Below are 19,098 nucleotides of genomic sequence, written 5' to 3' on the forward strand. Positions count from 1 at the left end.
AAGTCTCTTTACTGAGATCCTGTTGGGGTACTAAATGGGTTATGTTTTGCTAGTCCTCACAAGAAAAACTGGTGGGGGTATTTAAAAATAAAATAAAATGAAAATATTTCTGCCTTCCACCCCCCCCCTCATTCTGGGAACTGTTCAGGAGGTTCTGTTTCAGGATCTAGCGCTAACCCAGTCCCTGGAGGAGGGAAATCCCAGTTTTCCTTTTAGCGTTGCACTTGACACAGTGTTCATTGTGCAACGTAAGGTTCATCATCCTTAACTAGCCCCAGGCTGATAACTGCTGGGGACCTGAGGTTCGTATGTCCCTAAGAACATCAGCTACCACAGCTCTTCTGCTGCTCTGCTCACACCCAGTGTCAGCAGCTCATGAGATGTGGGGAGCTCTGACCTGTGCCTGCTGTGCATCTCTGGGCTGCCTGCCCCATGCAGCAGCTACTGAATGCCACATGGTTTGATATGGCAGGCACCAAGAAAAGTAATATTGTTAACTGCTTACCTGCTGTCCTTTGTTGTACCAGTTGCATAGTGAGGAATTAGAGCTTTTTCTGACACAGAAAGGCAAAAGCTGTGTAAGAAATAAATGCTGTTGTCTGAATCCCTTTGTGGACACCTGGACCAGCACAACTCACTGGACACAGGCAGTGGTGGATGGATGGTGTTACAGCTCTGCCTTCTGGTGCTGCACACAGCGATTCCATCCTTCATACTGCACTTGTCCAGGTCTGGAAACTTCCTTCAGGGACTGCTGTCTGCACTCTAATGTGCATTTCTAGAATAGAAGTGATGCTGCCTGCCCTTAGCTAGATGGTTACACCAGCTCAGATGAACGGTGCTGTGAAGCTCTGCCCTGGACTTGTTGCACCAAGAGTGCAGATGGCTGCAGTGCCCCTGTGCTGTGCAGATGGGGACACTGATGGCAGCTGCAGGTGGGGGTGAGGATGTTATTCCTCAGTGGTCACAGGTTTTGTGATATCCAATTGAGCTGTGGAAAATCTGCTGCAAGCACCTTGCCCGTTTAGGATATCTATTTTGTCTGTCTACTGTAGTCCCGTAGATACACAATACAGTCAGGAATTGACCACGTTGTCTTTACCCATCCCCAGAGTTCCATGGGAAATAGTTCTGGATTTCATTAACTTTGCTGGTTTTCTTGCTGCAGGCTGTATCTTTTGGTGTTTTTCTGTAAAGTAACTGGGGGAAAATAAAAAATTCTTGAAGAAAAGAGCTGGAAATAACACCACCTTTGGTTTCATAGCAGTAATTAAGTACTTGCTCCTACATGGAAGGTTGTATGCTGAGTTCCAGTATGCAGTGATCTCTGTAAAGCTGAGTTTATAAGGCCCACAATTTACAATGGAAATGCTGACACAGCCATAACGCTGGAGGTGCCAGACAGGGCACTGGGCACAGAAAACCACCCATAATAAAACAGATATGGTGTTTACTGCTTTTTGCACTGTTCAGCTGCTTGAGAAAAGAGATCAAATTGAAGTCACGCGTTTTGTGACTGTTGTAATTTACACCATCTAAAATCTGGTGCTTTTATCTGTTTGCTTCGGTTTGTTGTTTTTTCCTTTTTAATTTAAGAGGATTGCATTAGTTACTGTTTTGTGCAAAAGGAAAAAAAGAAAAATGAGGCTAATAAAACCAGCAGTGTGACTGTGCAGCTTTTTGTTGCCAAAAAGAATGAATAAACACAAAGGAAAAAAATTCACCTTCCCTCTCCTCTAATCCTCTGCTGCTGCGTGCACCCAGCGGAGTGCTGCACTGCCCAGGGAGGGTGGGAAAAGCAGATCCTGGGGCTGAAGACCTTGGTGTTGCCATTCCCAAAGCAGTGTTGCTCTCAGGTGTGAAGTGTGCTGACCTTCAGCATGCAGCACAGCAGGACCGATGTGTACAGTGCTCCAGGAAGGAGATCAGCAGGGCTTGTGCTGGTATTCTTAACCCTATTGCTGAGAAAGAGTTTGCAGTCGCAAAGAGCAGTATCTGTGATTGTGACAAACAGGCAAGGGAACAGCAGCCTGCGTTGTCAGAGTCAGTTTTAGTGTTTAGCAGGTCACTGGAAACAACACACTGTGGCATGTATTTCAAATGGTTTTATTACATTAGAGATATTTGTCAAATATCTCTATTTCAGATATTTGAATTACAGGATGACCTGGGTTGAAAAAGACCATAATGATCATCTGGTGTCAACCCCCTCCTATGTGCAGGGTTGCCAACCCCCAGACCAGGCTGCACCGAGCCACATCCAGCCTGGATGCATTCAACCAACAGCTGTTCTCCACAAAGAGTCTTGTGTGCAATGTTGGTCTTTACAACAGTTCTTGATTGCTTTTATCCAAAGAATTTTATGCTTTGAGCTGTTACTAATTTATTTCTGCTTCATGCCCTATGAGCAAAGCACACATATCCACATAAGATTTTCATTCAGAGGGTGTTGAGGCACTGGAACAGGCTGCCCAAGAAGGCTGTGGATGCCCTGTCCCTGCAGGCATTAAAGGCCAGGCTGGATGTGGCTCTGGGCAGCCTGGGCTGGTGGTTGGTGACCCTGCACACAGCAGGGGGTTGAAATGAGATAAGCATTGTTGTCCTTTTCAACCCAGGCCATTCTGCAATTCTATGATATATTCACAGCAATGTTATCTGAAGAGGTTATATTAAATCAGATATTTTAAATATTTTCTTGCTTCTAAATAACATTGAAAGCATCGTCAAAGCCAAGAATTACACCCACTTCAGAAGGCACTTATTCGTTTCAGATTCAGTATAAATGGAGCAGAACTCTGTTGCTGGAGCAGAACCCCCTCCACGTGGCTCTGTCTGAGGATCAGGAAGTGGGGTTGTGAAGCGCCTGTGTTACCAGCACTTCATTATTTTTAGAAGCCTTATTAGAGACAGCTTGCCAGCATGCTGAATTATTATAAACACAAGTGAGCGATACTCGCTGGGAGTAATTGCAGTATGTTTGGGGATGCAGCTTGCAGTTATATAGTGGTGTGTTTATTCTTGAGCAGCGTTTCAGAATTAAGTAGGCTGTAGTATGTGTTTAGAATGCAGTGCAGGACATCTTTTTGTTTGTGTGAGTTGCAAGATCTGCATTTTTTGCTGTTTTCTCTGCATTTTCAAGCTAATAAAAAAACAGAAAGCATGAATATGCTCATGCCCAAAAGCACTGCTAGCAGCTCTTGGTTGCCTCCTTAATGCAGATCACCAGCATTTCTTTTCCAGTTCAGAAGCTTCACAAGGCACACTGTGACCTTTTAACAAGTTGGTCATCTTACGGAAGAGGTAAAGTTCAGCACAGAGATGTCCTCAGGCATGAGTTAGTTGCGTTAGTGCCGCATCCATGTAACGTTCCTGATCAGACACCACTTGTTGCTATGCTTGGGTTTCTAAGCAAAGGAGATTTTAATAGATGGTGTTTCTTTGCTCCTCTTAGGAGCAGCAAATAAGCTGCATGTGGTGAATTTCTGGCCTTATGGGTCTGTGTTAGTGTCCTACAGAAGTTGTTTTTTGTCAGGTAAGCAGTTTGTAATTTGCAAATTTTAAGTATGATGAATGGATTTCTCCATGTGTATAGTATATGTAGTGTGTATATGTATAGTATATGTAGTGTGTATAAATGGGAATTTAGGAGTTTTTGCCCAAATGCAGTCTGTGGTCAGCAATAGGGGGATGCAGTGCCACTGTTCCCCATTGCAGAGCATGGGTCCCTTCACAAGCACGCTTGATAAACCACGATGAATGATCCTTAGGGAGCCTCAAAGACAGGCACTGCAAGATGAATATTTAGATTCTGGGTTTCAGCAAATGGAAGTTGGCACCGACTTTGCTACAGCTTTCATCTCTCAGTGTACAGCGCTGAAAAAGAGCAAGTGAATATTAGCAATGTTTGGAATTCTAATGAAAGTGGAGTTTAAAACATTGGTTCTCATTTTGGATGTAATCTGGGTCCAGGATATGCTTTTGTGAGTTGAATTCTGGGTGTAAAAAAATTAACAATGAAATAAATTGCATCAGTTTCAAAGAGCTGTTCCTTTGAAGTGAGGCTGTATACTAGCAATTTCTGAAAGCTGGAGGTAGTACATGCATTATAAAGTGCAAAATAGCAGCTACTATTTGGTGCTTGCAGCCAAAACAAAAGGGGTTTTCAGAAGTCAGTACATTTGTGGAGTTGCTTTAAGCCTGTTGCCCAGTTTCAATACTCTGTATTGGAATGCTTATCTACTTGAGGGAAATACAATTTTTTGTTCTTTGTAGGTAACTGAGTATTGAGAAGCCTTATTTATGGTGGCCACTTGGATGTGGGAAACTGATGCTGTTTTGTCTGATGTCACCATTTTTTAATATTCCCCAGCTGCATTAAGGAGAGCGTGTCCAAGTGAAAGCACATCAAGCTCACTCTATTGCTAATGGGAGAACTGAAAGGAAGAGCTCCATGTGCACAGTGCCTTGCTGTTGCCACCCACCAGGAAGCCTTGCTGTGGTTCTGTTTCAGAGAACTAGCAGTGCATTAGGCCAGGATCCTTATTTTTACTTTCCTGAAAAAGAGAAATAAAAACAAATGGGGTGGAGAACGGTTTTTATGCAGAACTTGTTGCTTCTTTCTGCATAGACTTGAGAAAGATTTGCAGGCCTTACAAAAAAAGTAAGATATTTCAGTTTCCCTCTATATCAGTGAGTGTTGATGGCACAGTAGGAGCAAGTATCTTTTGAACTTCAACATTGCCCTTAATTTATCCAGATATTAAAACACAGGCATTATTTCAATATTCACTTAATACATTTCTTATTTTGTATTATGGCAGGGAAAGCTGTATGGTCATACCTCAGATGGTTCCTCTATCACAGCAGAAGGCACATGGAAATCAAGAAGGCAGTTTAACTGGGGTATGCACTTTAGTGTAGAAGAACAGGGGCTTCCTGTATAGGCATCCCAGATCTGTGAGCAGGGTTTGCACTGCATGCAGCTCTCTGAGAGCTGCCCTGTGACCAGTGCTCCACAAACAGCTTGAAATGCTGTTTCACACTTATTTACACCTGTTTTGGTCAGCAGACCATCACACCCAGCCCCCATACTCTTGCTAAAGAGCCAATGAACGGTGCTTGGGAACCTGAAGGCCAGTGGGCAGAACATTAACAGTGATGTGTAGTGCTGCTCCAGGCAGCAGCCCCACATCTGTGCCCTCCTGCCCTGCAGCACTGAGGTTTAGTGGCTGGGCATCCCAGCGAGGGTCTGGGGGAGGGCCGCAAAGATTATTAGAGGGCTGCAGCACCTCCCCTATGAAAACCAGCTGATGTAGCTGGGCTTGTTGAGCCTGGAGAAAAGAAGGCTGCGGGGTGACCTCATTGCATCCTTTCAGTACCTAAAGGGAGGCCTATAAACAGGAGGGGAGTCAACTCTTTGAAAGGGTAGATAACAGCAGGACAAGGGGAAATGGTTTTAAGTTGAGGGAGGGAAGGTTTAGGTTATATGTCAGGGGGAAGTTCTTCACAGTGAGAGTGGTGAGGTGCCCAGAGAGGCTGTGGATGCCCCATCCATCCCTGGAGGTGTTGAAGACCAGGTTGGATGGGCAGCCTGGGCTGGTATTCAGTGTGGAGGTTGGTGGCCCTGCCTGTGTCAGGGGGTTGGAGATTTGTGATCCTTGAGCTTCCTTCCAACCCAAGCAATCCTGTGATTCTGCAGTTGGGTTTGTTGTGCAAGTGCCAAAGCAGATGCAGAAGGAGGAGGAGGGAGAGAGGAATGCAGAGCCCTCGATGTGCAGTGCCAGTGCCATTCGCCACGGAGCTGATGTGATGTTCTCCTCCTTCTGTTGTGCTTCTGAGAGCCTGGATCTGGGGAGAGCCCTTACTGCCTTTTGCAACGTTCCTGAGTTCTGTGGGAAGCAGCATTACAGAACAAACATCTGTAGCAAATGTCTGTGCAGTCACCAGCCCTCACGCTGTTCTTTTTTTTTTTTTTTGTTATAATCCAAAGGAACCACATATGCATCCACTTTCCATGCAGGGTACAAAGCCATCAGTATCTGATTAGAAAAATACCTTTTGCCTGTGGTCTTTTTTGTTCACTCTGAGAAACTGTATCACTACTCGCACACTGTTTGTCTGCCATCTAAGTAGGCAATTTTCTCCCACAAAGACTTTAGGAAAGCTGTTCTGAACTGAGCAACACAAACTTTTAACTGTCTTTTTTTTTTTCTTTCTTTTTTGGGGGGGGGAGGGGATAGGGGTAAAGGAATTAATTAACTGGGATTGTCAGTATTCTAAGTTGAATTTTCATAACTTCCTGTGTTCTACCAGAAGGAAGTGAGAGAAGAAAATGGTTCAACAAATGAAGTAGTTAAAAATAGTGTGTTTCGGATCTCCTGACATAACACATGAGCCAGGGAAATAACACAGATTTGGTTTATGTCAGCTCCCCTAAAGGTCACTTCTGAGGAGTTGTAAACCATGGTTCCAAACCAGGGCACTGCTCTCTGCACAGCACAGCCCCAGTGGGGAAGTGGCTCCTGCCCAAGGTCTCGCAGGATCCACAGGCATGGGCATGTATTTCAGAACTGAAAACACGAGAAACCAACTTGTCATATGGAACCTTGGCTCTCCTTTCCGATACTAACAAAGGTGTTATTTCTAACCTCTGAGTTTTAGCTGGTCATATTTTCTTGAGGTTCTTTGTTTTGGCAGGAGGAGAGGTGGTTGAACATTTGTCTTTGTGAATTACTCATTTCTTTAAAGAACTGATGAAGCCAAACCCACGTTAACTGTCCATTAATCAGCGTTTCTGTGCCTCAGCACAGGCATTCCTTCAGCTTCTCTCTGGACAGAGAATGGCAGCTTCTGCTCAGTCCCCTAACAAATCGCAGATACAAGGTGCTTCTATGCCAAGTATAGGTGGCATTTAGCATTCTTAGAAGGTATTTGTTCGCTGCATTTTTTTCTAAACATTAGGAAAACCATTAAAGCACAAGTATTACTTTAGATATTGCCAAGTGCATGCCTTCTTGAACACAAGTGCTGCTCAGATCAGGCTGTTAAAGGAACTTACTGAGTGGCTTTGGACAGCTTTGCCTGACTAAATGCCAGCTTGCTTGCATTCATTGGGCTGCTGCTTTCTCACTGCTCTGCTTCCTGGTGCTTCCATGTTTTCTTTTCCTTTGTCCCCTTGGCAATTGGGCTTAGTGGTAGAGGAGCTCCAGCTGGTGGTTGGGCATGGCTGGAAGGATAAGTAGGTGAGTTAAAGGGAAATGCTGGTAGGAGAAGCAGCAGTAGCAGAAGGTCTGGGTCTTTTGCACAGTTCAGAGTGTCTGCAGTACAAGGCAATACTAAGAAGCAACGTGTCAGCTCATTTTTCTCTTTTTAATCTACTGAATGTTCTACCCCACTGCAGTGTCCCAAGCACACCTCACCCACTCCCATCATTAACAGGTGTGCTCTCTTTTAGCAATCCACTCACTGTAGTTCTGTGAGCTGCTTGTTTCTCAGTGTTACCTGTGCTCTCCTGCACAGCAAGTGAGTCTGAAAAGAGAAAGCATGCTTGCTAGGACACAGCCAGTTCGTGCATCCTTTTTCCACCAGTTTCCTATAGAACTATGCTATTTTCTATGCTTGGAAGCTTCTCTGGCCATGGGACATGCGTTGCTCTGTGCAGACAGGAGGTGCTGCAAAAAGGGTTCGAGCACATGCAAAACTCTGGGCCTCTGCTGTCTGCCCAGCTGGATGTTGCTCTCTGATTTACCAAGGTTAGCTTTCCATCTAAAATCTTTCTGCTTTGAGTATGGTTGTTTTCTAGATTCAATACGTCTTAGTATACGGGAGTATAGAATTTGAACAAAGTGTTCTCTGTTAGACATGTGGCAGTGATTCCCCAGTGAATCCTGTGCAGTCTTACACACGCACAGTGTAAAAAATGCTTTTGCCTCCACTTCTTGCTCCATTGCCAATGCACACTTAATTTCAAGAGGACCACAAACGTGCACCATAGAGGGCAGAAAGAATTGGGTCACTCAGTAAGTAGAGCTGCTGGATGGATAGCACAGCAGTAGGCAGCTGGGACACCTTCCCCATGGTTTGGTTGTTCCTGTCTTGGAGGTGTCTGTGCGCCTGTTTCTGGCATATTTATGCATGTATGTCTGTTACTTAACAAAAGCCATAAATCCTTCTAATGAGGAGCAGCTGTTTTCCAGCAGATGCTCATAGATGTAGTGGGAGTGACACCATCCAGTAGCTCTGATCTCGCCATTTTAAGTCATCCTCCAAATGGAAGATTCTTGTGTTCTTCACACTCAGTACTGCTTGGTCCTGTTAAGGTCTGATACAATAGCACTGCTAACAACTGCTCCTGACACCCACTGCAAAAAGTCACAGTTCTGTGTCAATTTCATAACTGTATTTTATTTTATATCCCAAACACTCAGCTTTCAAAAGCAGAAAGTTAAGCAAGATTGCATATGGAGAGTGATCTGTGAGATCTGAGGCAGCCCAGCAGGGCGAGCAGAACCCTCTCCTGCAGCACATTTGAGTGTTCTCTGTTGTTTTCTCTTTTCATTTCTCCCATCTCATTTCATGGAACAGAACTGTTCCAGGGCATTCCATTTCTGGTAGGCTGTCCACCTGTCCTTCCACACCCGTCCTCTTCCTGATCAAAGCCCTCTCACACCTGATGCATGCTGTAGGCTCTTGGGTGCCATTTGTTGTTGTGAACCACGCTGGGACACAGAGCTCCAGTGTGCCCACGTTCAAATACAGCCAGGACCCAGCAGAGAAGCTGTGTTGTTGTAATTAGGGGAATAAATCTTCTACTCGCTGCCTTCACCCTGCCATTGTCCACAGCTTTTTGGGGACTCACGTTTCAGGAATGCATCGAATTTTGGCATAAGTGCCCAGTGCTTCTGAGTGGGTTTAAATAAGCAGTAGCAGCAGAATACAAATATTTTAGAATTTAAATCATTTATTCTTATGTACTTCATCCATTTCTGTAAGGAACTGGTTGTCACTGTTGTCTGTGCTTACTGGGAAACTGACTTCTCTCACTCAGCTGCAACTGCTCTGCAGCATTGCTGCCTGCTCTCTGAAACAGCAGCTTAGAGTGCTTTGATGTGCAGCACAGAGAAGGGCCTCTGCCTGCGTGTTAGCGCTCTTATCTTGTCCAAGATAAGATGTAGCCACGAGGAGGCCTGCACAAGTGTATTCAATAACCACCACTGTTCAGTGACTTGTCTTTAACTGCCCTTAATGGATGAAAACGGTGCTGGAGGGCTTCGGTAATGAAGTCTTAATGTGATAGATATGGCTGAATGAGAACAGGCTCATTTGGATGTGCAGCAGTATTCTGAGGGGTGTCATTAGTGCGTGCAGAATATTGCATACAAACCTACTGGCACTCGTTAATGTGCCAGTTTTACCTGGTGTTCCAATGCACTGCTCCCCAATAACTCCTCCTGAAAGACCAAATCTACAGTTTAAAGGCACCATTCAGATTAATTTGTCACCACAACAGGGCTGAATTTGCAGTGAGAAAGTAAAGATGGAAACTAAAATGGAAGTACTTGCAGTGGCTGTTCTCTTACGAAGCTTCTGTGTAGGCCATCGGAGGAATAGTAAATGTTCTTTTATTGCTGCACAAATGAGTAACAAGGTAAGTGTTTAGGAAGCGAACTGAAGGTGTGGTGTTTTGTTATACCTTCACTTTGATTTGCAGTAGGAAAACCCATTGCTGCCAGGATGTGTTCTGTGGTTGTGTGCCTTGCAGGGGGACACAGACTCTGGACCATCTCCATGCCACCACTCGGTACCGAGTTCTGGCTCTGCCTCAAACTTTCATGGAGATTCATATTCAATAGAGCCATTTGTGATAAGTAAATAATGCACTCAACAGCAGAGCCATTCTGCAACATGAAATACTTTGTCTAAAACATTTTGCTTTGTAGGAAGAACGATTGAAACATCTTTAATTTTTGATCGGTTGGATCTGCAGAAGGCATGAATAATGTATGGGCATGCGCAGGGGCTGGAAGCGGGGTGTCTCTGCTCTGCTGCTGGAGCACCTCCCTACGAGGGCAGCTTTACTAATGAGAAAAACATCTTACAGTGCGATGCCTTTCCAAATCTGAAAGCAGTCAGTTGGAGCTGCTGCAACTGCTGCTCTCTGTTGGTTACACTTTTAAGAGCAACACATTTCTGAGCGTCCATCTGTTTTGCCAGAATTTGGGATTAAAAACACGACCTTTTTAAAATCATAAGTTCAAACAGTTTCAGAAATCATTATTTATCATAATTTTGAATCGAATAAATTGAATGCTACGTGTTGTCCCAAAAAGCCAGAAATAACACACGAGTTACTTCTGTATGTAAAAAGCATGGACTTAAGGCTTCAACAATGCAACTTGAAGTTGGTGGGTATTTTCTGCTCTTGGGCTGCCTTTTCCTTTTTGATATGCGTAACCACTCTGTGCCATGCAGATTTAGTGCTGTGTGAGAGCACCCTTAAAGCCTGGGAGTGGCTTCTCTGGCACTGAGCAGTGATGCTGTATCATATCTCAAATGTGGTGCCAAAGTAACACGTTCATAAATTTAATTCTTGCTCAGTTTTGCACTTTGGTTTACAATTATTTGGTAAATGAATTTGCTCGGTGGTGGTAATTGTCCCTTTGCATTCTCAAGTTTTTCTTTGCCAGGTGGAGTTATTTTGCTGGTTTCTCTTATCTTAAGCTGCATTGTCATCTTCTGACTTCTACAACACATCAGCAAAAAGCGTGGTTGTATCTCCCCAAAGCTGCGTGCACTCCTGCACCTTGAGAAGCTTCATCCTGGCTTGCTGATCATGCTCTGCAGTTGGTGTTGCAGTTGTCCTGTAACAATAATTGCACCCTTCTCCTGTGTGGCTGCATGGCACTGTGCTGTGGGGTCATTTGGATCCCCAGTACCAGCAGCTCCTGGTGTTCAGCCTGTAGGAAGATGGGAAACAAAGCAACAAAAGATGAGGTTTTAATCTACTGGCCTTTCCACCATGCCCTTCAGCTCTGGTTCCTGCCTCCTTGCTGTACCTCCTCAGGTGTCTATAAACAATTCCACTTAACACACTCCCAGGGCAGTGGGCACAAACCTGAGCTACTGGAGCTCAGGGTGTGTTTGGACACGTCTCTCAGTCATAGTGTTTGCATTTGGTGATCATTAAGTGGTAATCAGCATTAACAAGGTCCTTTTTCCCACTGTTATTGGCTAGACATGTGAGATCTGTGTCTGCGCTTGGGATTTGATGACTGTATTGATGTAATCGGAGCAGCTCGCAAGAAAATGCAGTGTACAGAATGCCCAATATGCCAACTGTCTTTGAGCACACCAAAGAAAAAGGACTTTTGCATTAGTATTACTTTTCTACAAGATGGTTGCATAACTAAGGGGGACTGTTGGACAGATTCAGGTTTCCAAATAGGGGGTGTATTTCTGCCTCCACCAAAGAACAGAAGCAATTGCTTTTTATTATGAGACAACTAGGGGGAAAATAGGGCAGAATCTGGAGTAATGAGATTTTACATTCTCTTTGAAACCAAATAAAGTAAACGTGGCTTTTAAACAATAAAACCAATTTACTATCTCCAGTCATCATGAGCTTTTCTGTAACTTTCAGGCACCTTTAGTCTAAAGCAGGTCTTTGGTCCTCCATTAATTCCAAACGAGAAGGGATAGCAGCGAATATTGTTGGCTTGCAGTATGGAGTGCCAAATGAAAATAAAGCTTTCAGGAAGTCTCACCATTTTGTCAGTCTGCCCCTCTGCTTCCTTCTGTTGTAAGGGGATACAAGGGAATGTTGTTGGGAAGGTTCATCCTCTACTGTCCTACCACCAACATTGGCCTCTGACATGGTGGAGCAGCACCATAACAAAGGAGGCGTTACTTTTGGAGCCGCCCTAGTGTACCTATATTACAAAACAAATGATGCATAATGCAGTTGCTCCCCATGTACTGGCTGATGCCCAGCCATCCCTCAGCAGCAGCCCACCCCCAGCCAGCTCCTCTCACTTTTGTAGTTCTTTCTCATGATATCAACTGGTATGGAATATCCTTTTGGCCAGCTTAGGTCAGCTGTCATGCTTCTGTCCCCACTCAGCTCCCCCTGCCCCCAGCCCTTGTCTTGCAGGACAGGGGGAGGAGCTGAAGCCTTGGCGCCACTTGCATAGAGTGCGGGGCAGTAACCAGCCTGGAAGTTTTGGTGCATGTGAGATTTGCTTTTCTTGGACAAAAGGCTGCATAAACAGATGCAGAAATAGGTGTGGGTTGTTTCTGAGTAGTTGATACTGGAGCAATCCCGTTGAAGGGGGTGGGTGTTTGCCAGCATTAAGTGAGAAGCGTGTTGATTCTCTACAAGCAATGCATGCTACTAGGTTTTTCCAGCAGTTAATGAGTGAACTGGTAATCACAATCCCATAATTAAAAGCCTGCTTGCTGTTTTTATTTAAGTTTGGAAAAGACGGGCTCCTTGGTACAGGTGCTCTTTTTTGCATTGCTGTATGAGCATATTGCACAGCCACATATCTGTCTCTGGGGATCAGAGAGCTATGCTATCTTTGTAATAGAAACAGCATTCTTATTATGTTATCATATAAAATATGGATTTTAATATTAAACTTAATGCTCTGCTATGAGGAATATGTAAACTTGGCTTCAGAGCAGCAGCATGCGCTTCCTGGAATCCTGTGCATAGTGTGGATATAAATAAACGCAGGTTCTTTGGAATTCAGAGGGGCTGATATCTGGTGTCATTATCAGGATCTGCCAGAATTTGTCTTCCCTGACAGACAGTTGATTTTTGATTAATGCAAGATGCTTTATTTTGAAAATCAATATCTTAGAAGATTAATGAATACCAAATATAAATCCAGCACGGTGATTGGCAAAGCAAATGCGCTTATGCTATTTAATTACTGTATGGCTTACCGTTGCCACAATTTCATTCCTTTGGAAATGTCATATTCAGCAGTCAAATTTAGACTGAGATGCTAGAAGTTTTTAGGTGAGGTATGAAAATGGGGGTGAGCTTAAGGTAGCAAAGGCAAGGCTTAATTCTGCCTTTGAGATAAACTAGTTTCAAAGGGAAATGTTTTTTACTTATGCGTGTGTGCATTGCACTGGGCACTGCTGATTATAAGAGGTATTCAGTGTTGTGACAGTTTTGAGGTGTCCCTCAGTGAGAAAGGTAATGCCTGAGCAGCATTCAGAAGGCACAAAGCTTGTGCAGATATGGCAGTGCGGTCAGGATGCAGATGTGTTCTGCTAGAAGGGTGACACCCACTATCACTGAACGTATTGATCAGGTCTCACTGTTCGGTGAGAAAACTGTTGGCTCGTGTTTCTTTCTAGGATTTATTGAGTGGCAACAGCACGTGTTCTCCCTCTGGAAGTTACCCTCTTTGTCCACCTCTGCTAATACACTCTGTTCCTTTTCTTCTGTCCCTGCAAATGCATTGCTAGAAGTGCTCTGAGAAGCCCTGCATGAATGTTTGAATGTCCCTTCCCCATTACTTGTGCATGTGAGGTTCTCCTTAAAGTAAAGGTAAAAAAAAGTAACCCTGCTTTGTGGGAATACAAGAGAAGTTGTTCAGAGCAGCAGCTGTGGAGCAAGATAAACAGCATGAGAACCAAGAACACCTCCAGAAGGAGAAGATGGGTCTCACAGCTCAGATTGGATATGTGCCTGCATGGACAGTTGAAAAGTGTTTGTAGATGCTTTGCTGACATGTAAAGGTGGTTGGGAAAGTTAGAAAACAAAAACCTGTGAAGGTATATAAGGGATGTGAGAACTTGTAATAAGCGATTTGGATCGTTCACATCTGAGTCCGTGCCTCAAACACTGCAATGCTTCAACATGGACACATGCTGAATTGGTATGTCGCATTGCTTTTTAAATGTGCATTGAGCCTATAGTTCGTGCACAGAGTGTATTATCATTTTGTATTTTGAATTATGCATAGGTCATTGAGGAAACACTGGGGTTTCATCAGCACTCAACGCACACGCTGTGGACTGAAAAGCCATTCTGAAGTGTCATAGCATTCTGTAAAAATGTACAGAACTGTATTTATTCCTGCTTCATTGTGGCTGGATTGGTGCTCATCATTTGTTACTTCTCTGGTGTAAAGAGGACCTCATGGGTAAAACTGATTATTTTCTGCTTTTTCTTCTATTTGACAGACTAGAGACGACTTCCTGGGCCAGGTGGATGTGCCTCTTAGCCACCTTCCGGTAAGAAATGCTTTTGTCTCTCTCCATGGACTTAGCTAGAATGTGAGCGAGCATCCCTCTAACTCATATTTAAAACAGTGGAATGCTACACTTACTCTTTCAAATCATCTTTAGACTTCTGTCTTTACTAAATTAAAACTTCCTAGCTGAGCTACCTTGCTTCATGGCAGAATAAATTCAATTGTGCTAAGGTGAGAAAAGCTTATAGGTAGTACACCCCACTTCTTTCCATTGAGGCTCACTAGAAAGTGAATGTCCTTCCTCTATTAAATCCCTTCTCTGCACGTTTGCAGATAACTTCTTTAGCTCCAGAAGGTGCTTTCTTCCCATAAATTTCTATTGGTAATACTTGTAATATGTATCTCAGAACCATAATTACGAGAGGCACACAGCAGTGTCTGCACAGAGTGCTTTCCTGCCTGCCCATACGCATTTACTCAAACTCAGTAACAGTGGCTTACATTGTGCTTCTAAAGGTCTGAACTAATTTGATACTCAGGGAAACATACTTTGTGTCTTTATATTTTAATCAATGTTTCACTCACTCACCCTTCCGGTACATTAATAGGAGGGATTGTGATATATTCACTAGCAAATATTTTCTCTTAGCTGTAGATAAGTTTGGCAGAATCCTGGTTCTCTCTGACATCACACAACCTTTCTCAGCAAAATTTGATTAAAGTACACGCCTTTTACTTAATGTACATTGAATACGGATGAGAGTACTAAAAAGCAACGCTTCATAATCATGCATGCTTTACAGTGCAGTTGATTTGATTAAAAGCTGCTATCTATCTCTGAGAAAATGGGAAGTCTGTCTCAGAAAGATTAAGTGGAAGCTTAATGCAGGAAGTGCCTTGCAGGATGAGTTTGTTCTGTGAAAAGCGAAGCTGTATGGCATTTGATGTAAAATCTGTGATAGTGAGATGGAATTCTTCCTTAATTTAGTGTTTATTGACTTTGAAGTACCACAGACAGTAAAGCTTTTCATGAATAATACCTGGGAGATAGAATATCCTGTGTCTGCAAAAGTTAAGTAAAGGAATTGCACACAAGTAGAATTCCTATTTGTAAAGATGGGGCTTGTAAGGGCTTTGCAGATATGCTATCATTTCCTGTAATTGGTGGCAGATGGGAGCAACATGCTGCTAACTCTGCTCATTTTAAGAGAATTCTGTGTAAATGGTGGTCTTTATTGTAGCATGTGCTTACTTCTTCAGTATTGCAAGGGTCATGCTTCCAATTTCAGAAATGAGCAGTGTTTCATTTAATAGTTTTCTAATGTGCATAAAAAAGACTGCTTCAAGTGGATGCACCCTCCTCTGACAGTGCTGTTGGGTGGCAGCAGAAAGTTGTCAGAGATTTGCTTTGTGGGATCTTCCAGATCTCACTCAACTGCATGCATTTCCATGCTGCAACTGGGTTCAGCCCATTGCTGGTATTTGCAGTGACATCTAGTGGACCTCTTGTGCAGATCTGTACTAACCACCCACCCACCCAGGGTAACTTGGGTAACAGGGTAACGCTGTGGAATCTTCTCTAGCATTTCTGTTTCATCTGTCTGCAATGTGAATGTTCTCTATGTACTGCTATGCTTATGGACAAGCCCTTTAAATTGTCATTTTCTTATATACTTGTAGACTGAAGACCCAACCATGGAAAGGCCGTACACATTTAAGGATTTCCTTCTCAGACCAAGAAGGTGAGGGTTTTCTATTTGTGTTTTAAAACATCTCTTACCTCAAGGTTTATTACTTGCAACTGTTGAAGTGTTATTGAATTAAATATAATTTCATGTCTTCTAGTCACAAGTCTCGTGTAAAGGGTTTCTTGAGACTGAAGATGGCTTATATGCCTAAAAATGGTGGCCAAGAGGAAGAAAACAGTGATCAAAGGGATGAGTCTGAGGTAAGACACTTAATCAAGAGGTGACTACCTGATATCTTATTTTTGTCACTTTTGTACATCTGGAGGTATGTAAGTTGGTAGGGATTCAGGTATAATCACAGAAGTAGTTGTGGTTTTGAATGATAGAATGATGTTGCTAGCTTCAACATATTCTTCCCCTCCTGTATTTCCAAAACCATAAGATGATATTTTCTCTACTGTTTCAAGTGGCACGATGAATTCTGAAGTCTTTCTGATTAACTTATGGTGTGGGGTGTTTTTTTTTTTTCCATTTTCATGAGCATTTTCAAAGCTGTACAAGTCATGCCAAGAGAGCAGAAGAATTTGGAAAGTATATCATTGTAATTCATATTTGACATGAACATGATGGTCTGTTTTTAATATCTAAGTATATCTTTCTCAGAAGTGTGTCCAAGTTATCTGCTGGAACATTTTCCTTTATTTTCTTGGCAGCACCAGCTTTATAGAGAATAGTGCTCATAAGGGCACAGCAGGTTTAAAAGACTTCCAAGCACTCTTACCAGTCATCATCCATTTTAAAAATTACTGCAATTAGTGCTGACAGAGTGGATGTTAGCCCAGGTTTGCTTTAATTACTAATAATGGGCTGCAGTCATCTGTAACTTGAGAAGGAGGGCTGTCATCCCAAGCCATACATTTGTGCTCTGGAATTTGCTTCTCAGGAGGTCTGCCCAAGTGCTGGTACAGAGGCAGCTGAGGTGTCACAGGGCACGTAGTAAAGCAGCACCTCAGGTTCATCACCTTCAACACTTTACAGATTCAAAACCCAGCTTTTTTTTTCTCTCTCATCATGTACAAACAAGTGTATGTGTGTGTATAAATATGCTTGTATTTTGTGTGTGTGTACGTATAATACAGTTTGCATATATATGTCACACACATTTTATAAATCAAACAGTAACCTCTAACTGTGAATTTCATAGAAATCAACATATTTTGAATATAATCTGATTTTTCTTTGATACTTGAATTAATGAGACTCTAAAAAGTTCCAGTGTACCTATAGTTATTAAATTCTTTGGTGAATGGATTATTTTATATAAATAATACAGTTCATTGGTGCCTACATAACTGATTTGAATGTATTGACAGGTTTTTAACAAAACAAGTCTGAAAAGTACGTGTTTCAAGAATAGGGTATCTCATAGAGAAAGGAATTTTCAGCAGCATGCATCCTGTGATGCTCTCTTTACCCACAAGTCTCTCTTCTTGAGCATTATTTATTGACTGTTTTGCTGTTGAAAATAAGTTTTTGTTGCCTCTGTGAGTAAGATCCTCCTGACTGAAGTGCATAAGATGATGCCACCAGGCTCTGGCAGTGTCCTACAGAAACAGCATTTCTAGTAAAGCAGTGGTAGTGAAAAGCTTTCATGTTCCATTTAACAAAAAGCTTTTAACTTTAATTTCTGAACAGCATCAGGGAAGGAATTTTCTTATCTATAATTGAATTGCAGTGTTTACCTAGAAAGGATACCCTACAGCAATTAGATTTTAGTTTGAACTCAGGTGGATTTGTGTATTAAAGTGTTTTGGGGAATGCTTCTGAAGCAGGCATAAAATATAGCGTGGTTGCAGTGGGATACTTAAGGCTATGTGATGCACTTGGAAATAATAATTAGTTTTAGCATGTTCTGTTTGCTTGTTTTTTAATCCTTCCCAGAAGAGGCATGTCTGAGTGATAAGGACATCTTCTGTTGTCCTGCTTCTACATAGTTCCTTGGGAGTTTTTTTGCTGCTGTCAACAACTTTCAGACCCCTTGGCAAGCTGAGGATGAGTCTAATGGAAAGATAGGACAGAGGTGGTGAGCAGGAGAAATTTCTATATGCTTTGGAGAGTGGGAAAGTGAAAAGGAAAACAGCGATTATCCTTTATAAGGAAAAGGACACAGCCTTGAGTTCAGAAGTTAGCAGTTGGCTCTCCTTGGCTTCATGACTGGAGATCTGCACCTGGATACCAGGAGGAATACACACACACATAAATGTGGGAATCCCTGTTTCAGTGGACTGGTAGAATGTTAGGGATTTTATCACTGAAATGTAGCGCACACACGTCATGATGTTTCTTCTGTTTCTCACTGCCTTAGATTTAAAAAATATAGGAAAAAAAAAAAATTTGGAATCTGCACCTTCCCTTTGACTTGAGCTCTTACATCTTTTTTGCTCTCATTCCTAAGCATGGATGGGATGTGGTTGATTCCAGCGACTCTGCGTCTCAGCGTCAGGAGGAGTTACCACCTCCTCCACTGCCTCCTGGATGGGAGGAAAAGGTTGACAACCTGGGGCGGACTTACTATGTCAACCACAACAACAGAACTACGCAATGGCACCGACCAAGTTTAATGTAAGTGACATTACAGTCCATTGGCATGTTTGAGGGTATGTGCAAAAGTTGAGAAGAGTAACTTACTTTCTTCTATAGAGACTATTGACAAAGTAAAGGTAAAAGCTTGGTAAAGAATGAGGTGGACACCATACTTGTGCAAATTAACTTTAGGTTTGCTTTTTTTGTCTCTTGCTTTAAGATAGAAACAAAGGAAAATTTAGAGTGATGCTTTCAAACCTTGTGCCCAGGTGGCCAGCAAGGCCAGCAGCATCTTGTCTTGTATCAGAAGTAGTGTAACCAGCAAGAGCAGGAAAATGATTGCTCCCATGTATGCAGCACTGGTTAAGCTGCACCTCAGTTCATTGTTGGGCCCTCACTATGAGAAAGACATGGAGGCCCTGGAGTGTGAGACTGGTCACTCAGATACTAATCTAGTCATTAAGAGAAAATACTGAATATTGTACAGTCTGTGTCAGCTGAGTAATTTGTCTTGTAGGTTGTTAAAATGTGCTGTACTAAAATGTTGTCTCAAATAAATGTTTCCTGAACATAATTCTCTTTAAAAGCTATAGTCCCTCATCCTGGAGGAAAGGTTT

The 19,098-nt window shown here is 42.8% G+C and overlaps 1 protein-coding gene across 7 annotated transcripts in view; it reads left to right on the plus strand.

Annotated features, from left to right (window-relative positions):
• Positions 1–19,098, plus strand: part of NEDD4L (NEDD4 like E3 ubiquitin protein ligase) — a 114,933-nt gene that overhangs the window by 65,550 nt on the left and 30,285 nt on the right. For all 7 annotated transcript variants that reach the window (XM_015848162.2, XM_015848163.2, XM_015848164.2 and 4 more), the window contains 4 exons: positions 14,200–14,250; positions 15,891–15,952; positions 16,056–16,158; positions 18,354–18,520. In XM_015848162.2, coding sequence (XP_015703648.1) covers positions 14,200–14,250; positions 15,891–15,952; positions 16,056–16,158; positions 18,354–18,520 — 383 coding nt within the window. The remainder of the gene's footprint in view (positions 1–14,199; positions 14,251–15,890; positions 15,953–16,055; positions 16,159–18,353; positions 18,521–19,098) is intronic.

This window comes from Coturnix japonica, chromosome Z (assembly GCF_001577835.2).
Source record: "Coturnix japonica isolate 7356 chromosome Z, Coturnix japonica 2.1, whole genome shotgun sequence".
Lineage (NCBI taxonomy): Eukaryota > Metazoa > Chordata > Aves > Galliformes > Phasianidae > Coturnix > Coturnix japonica.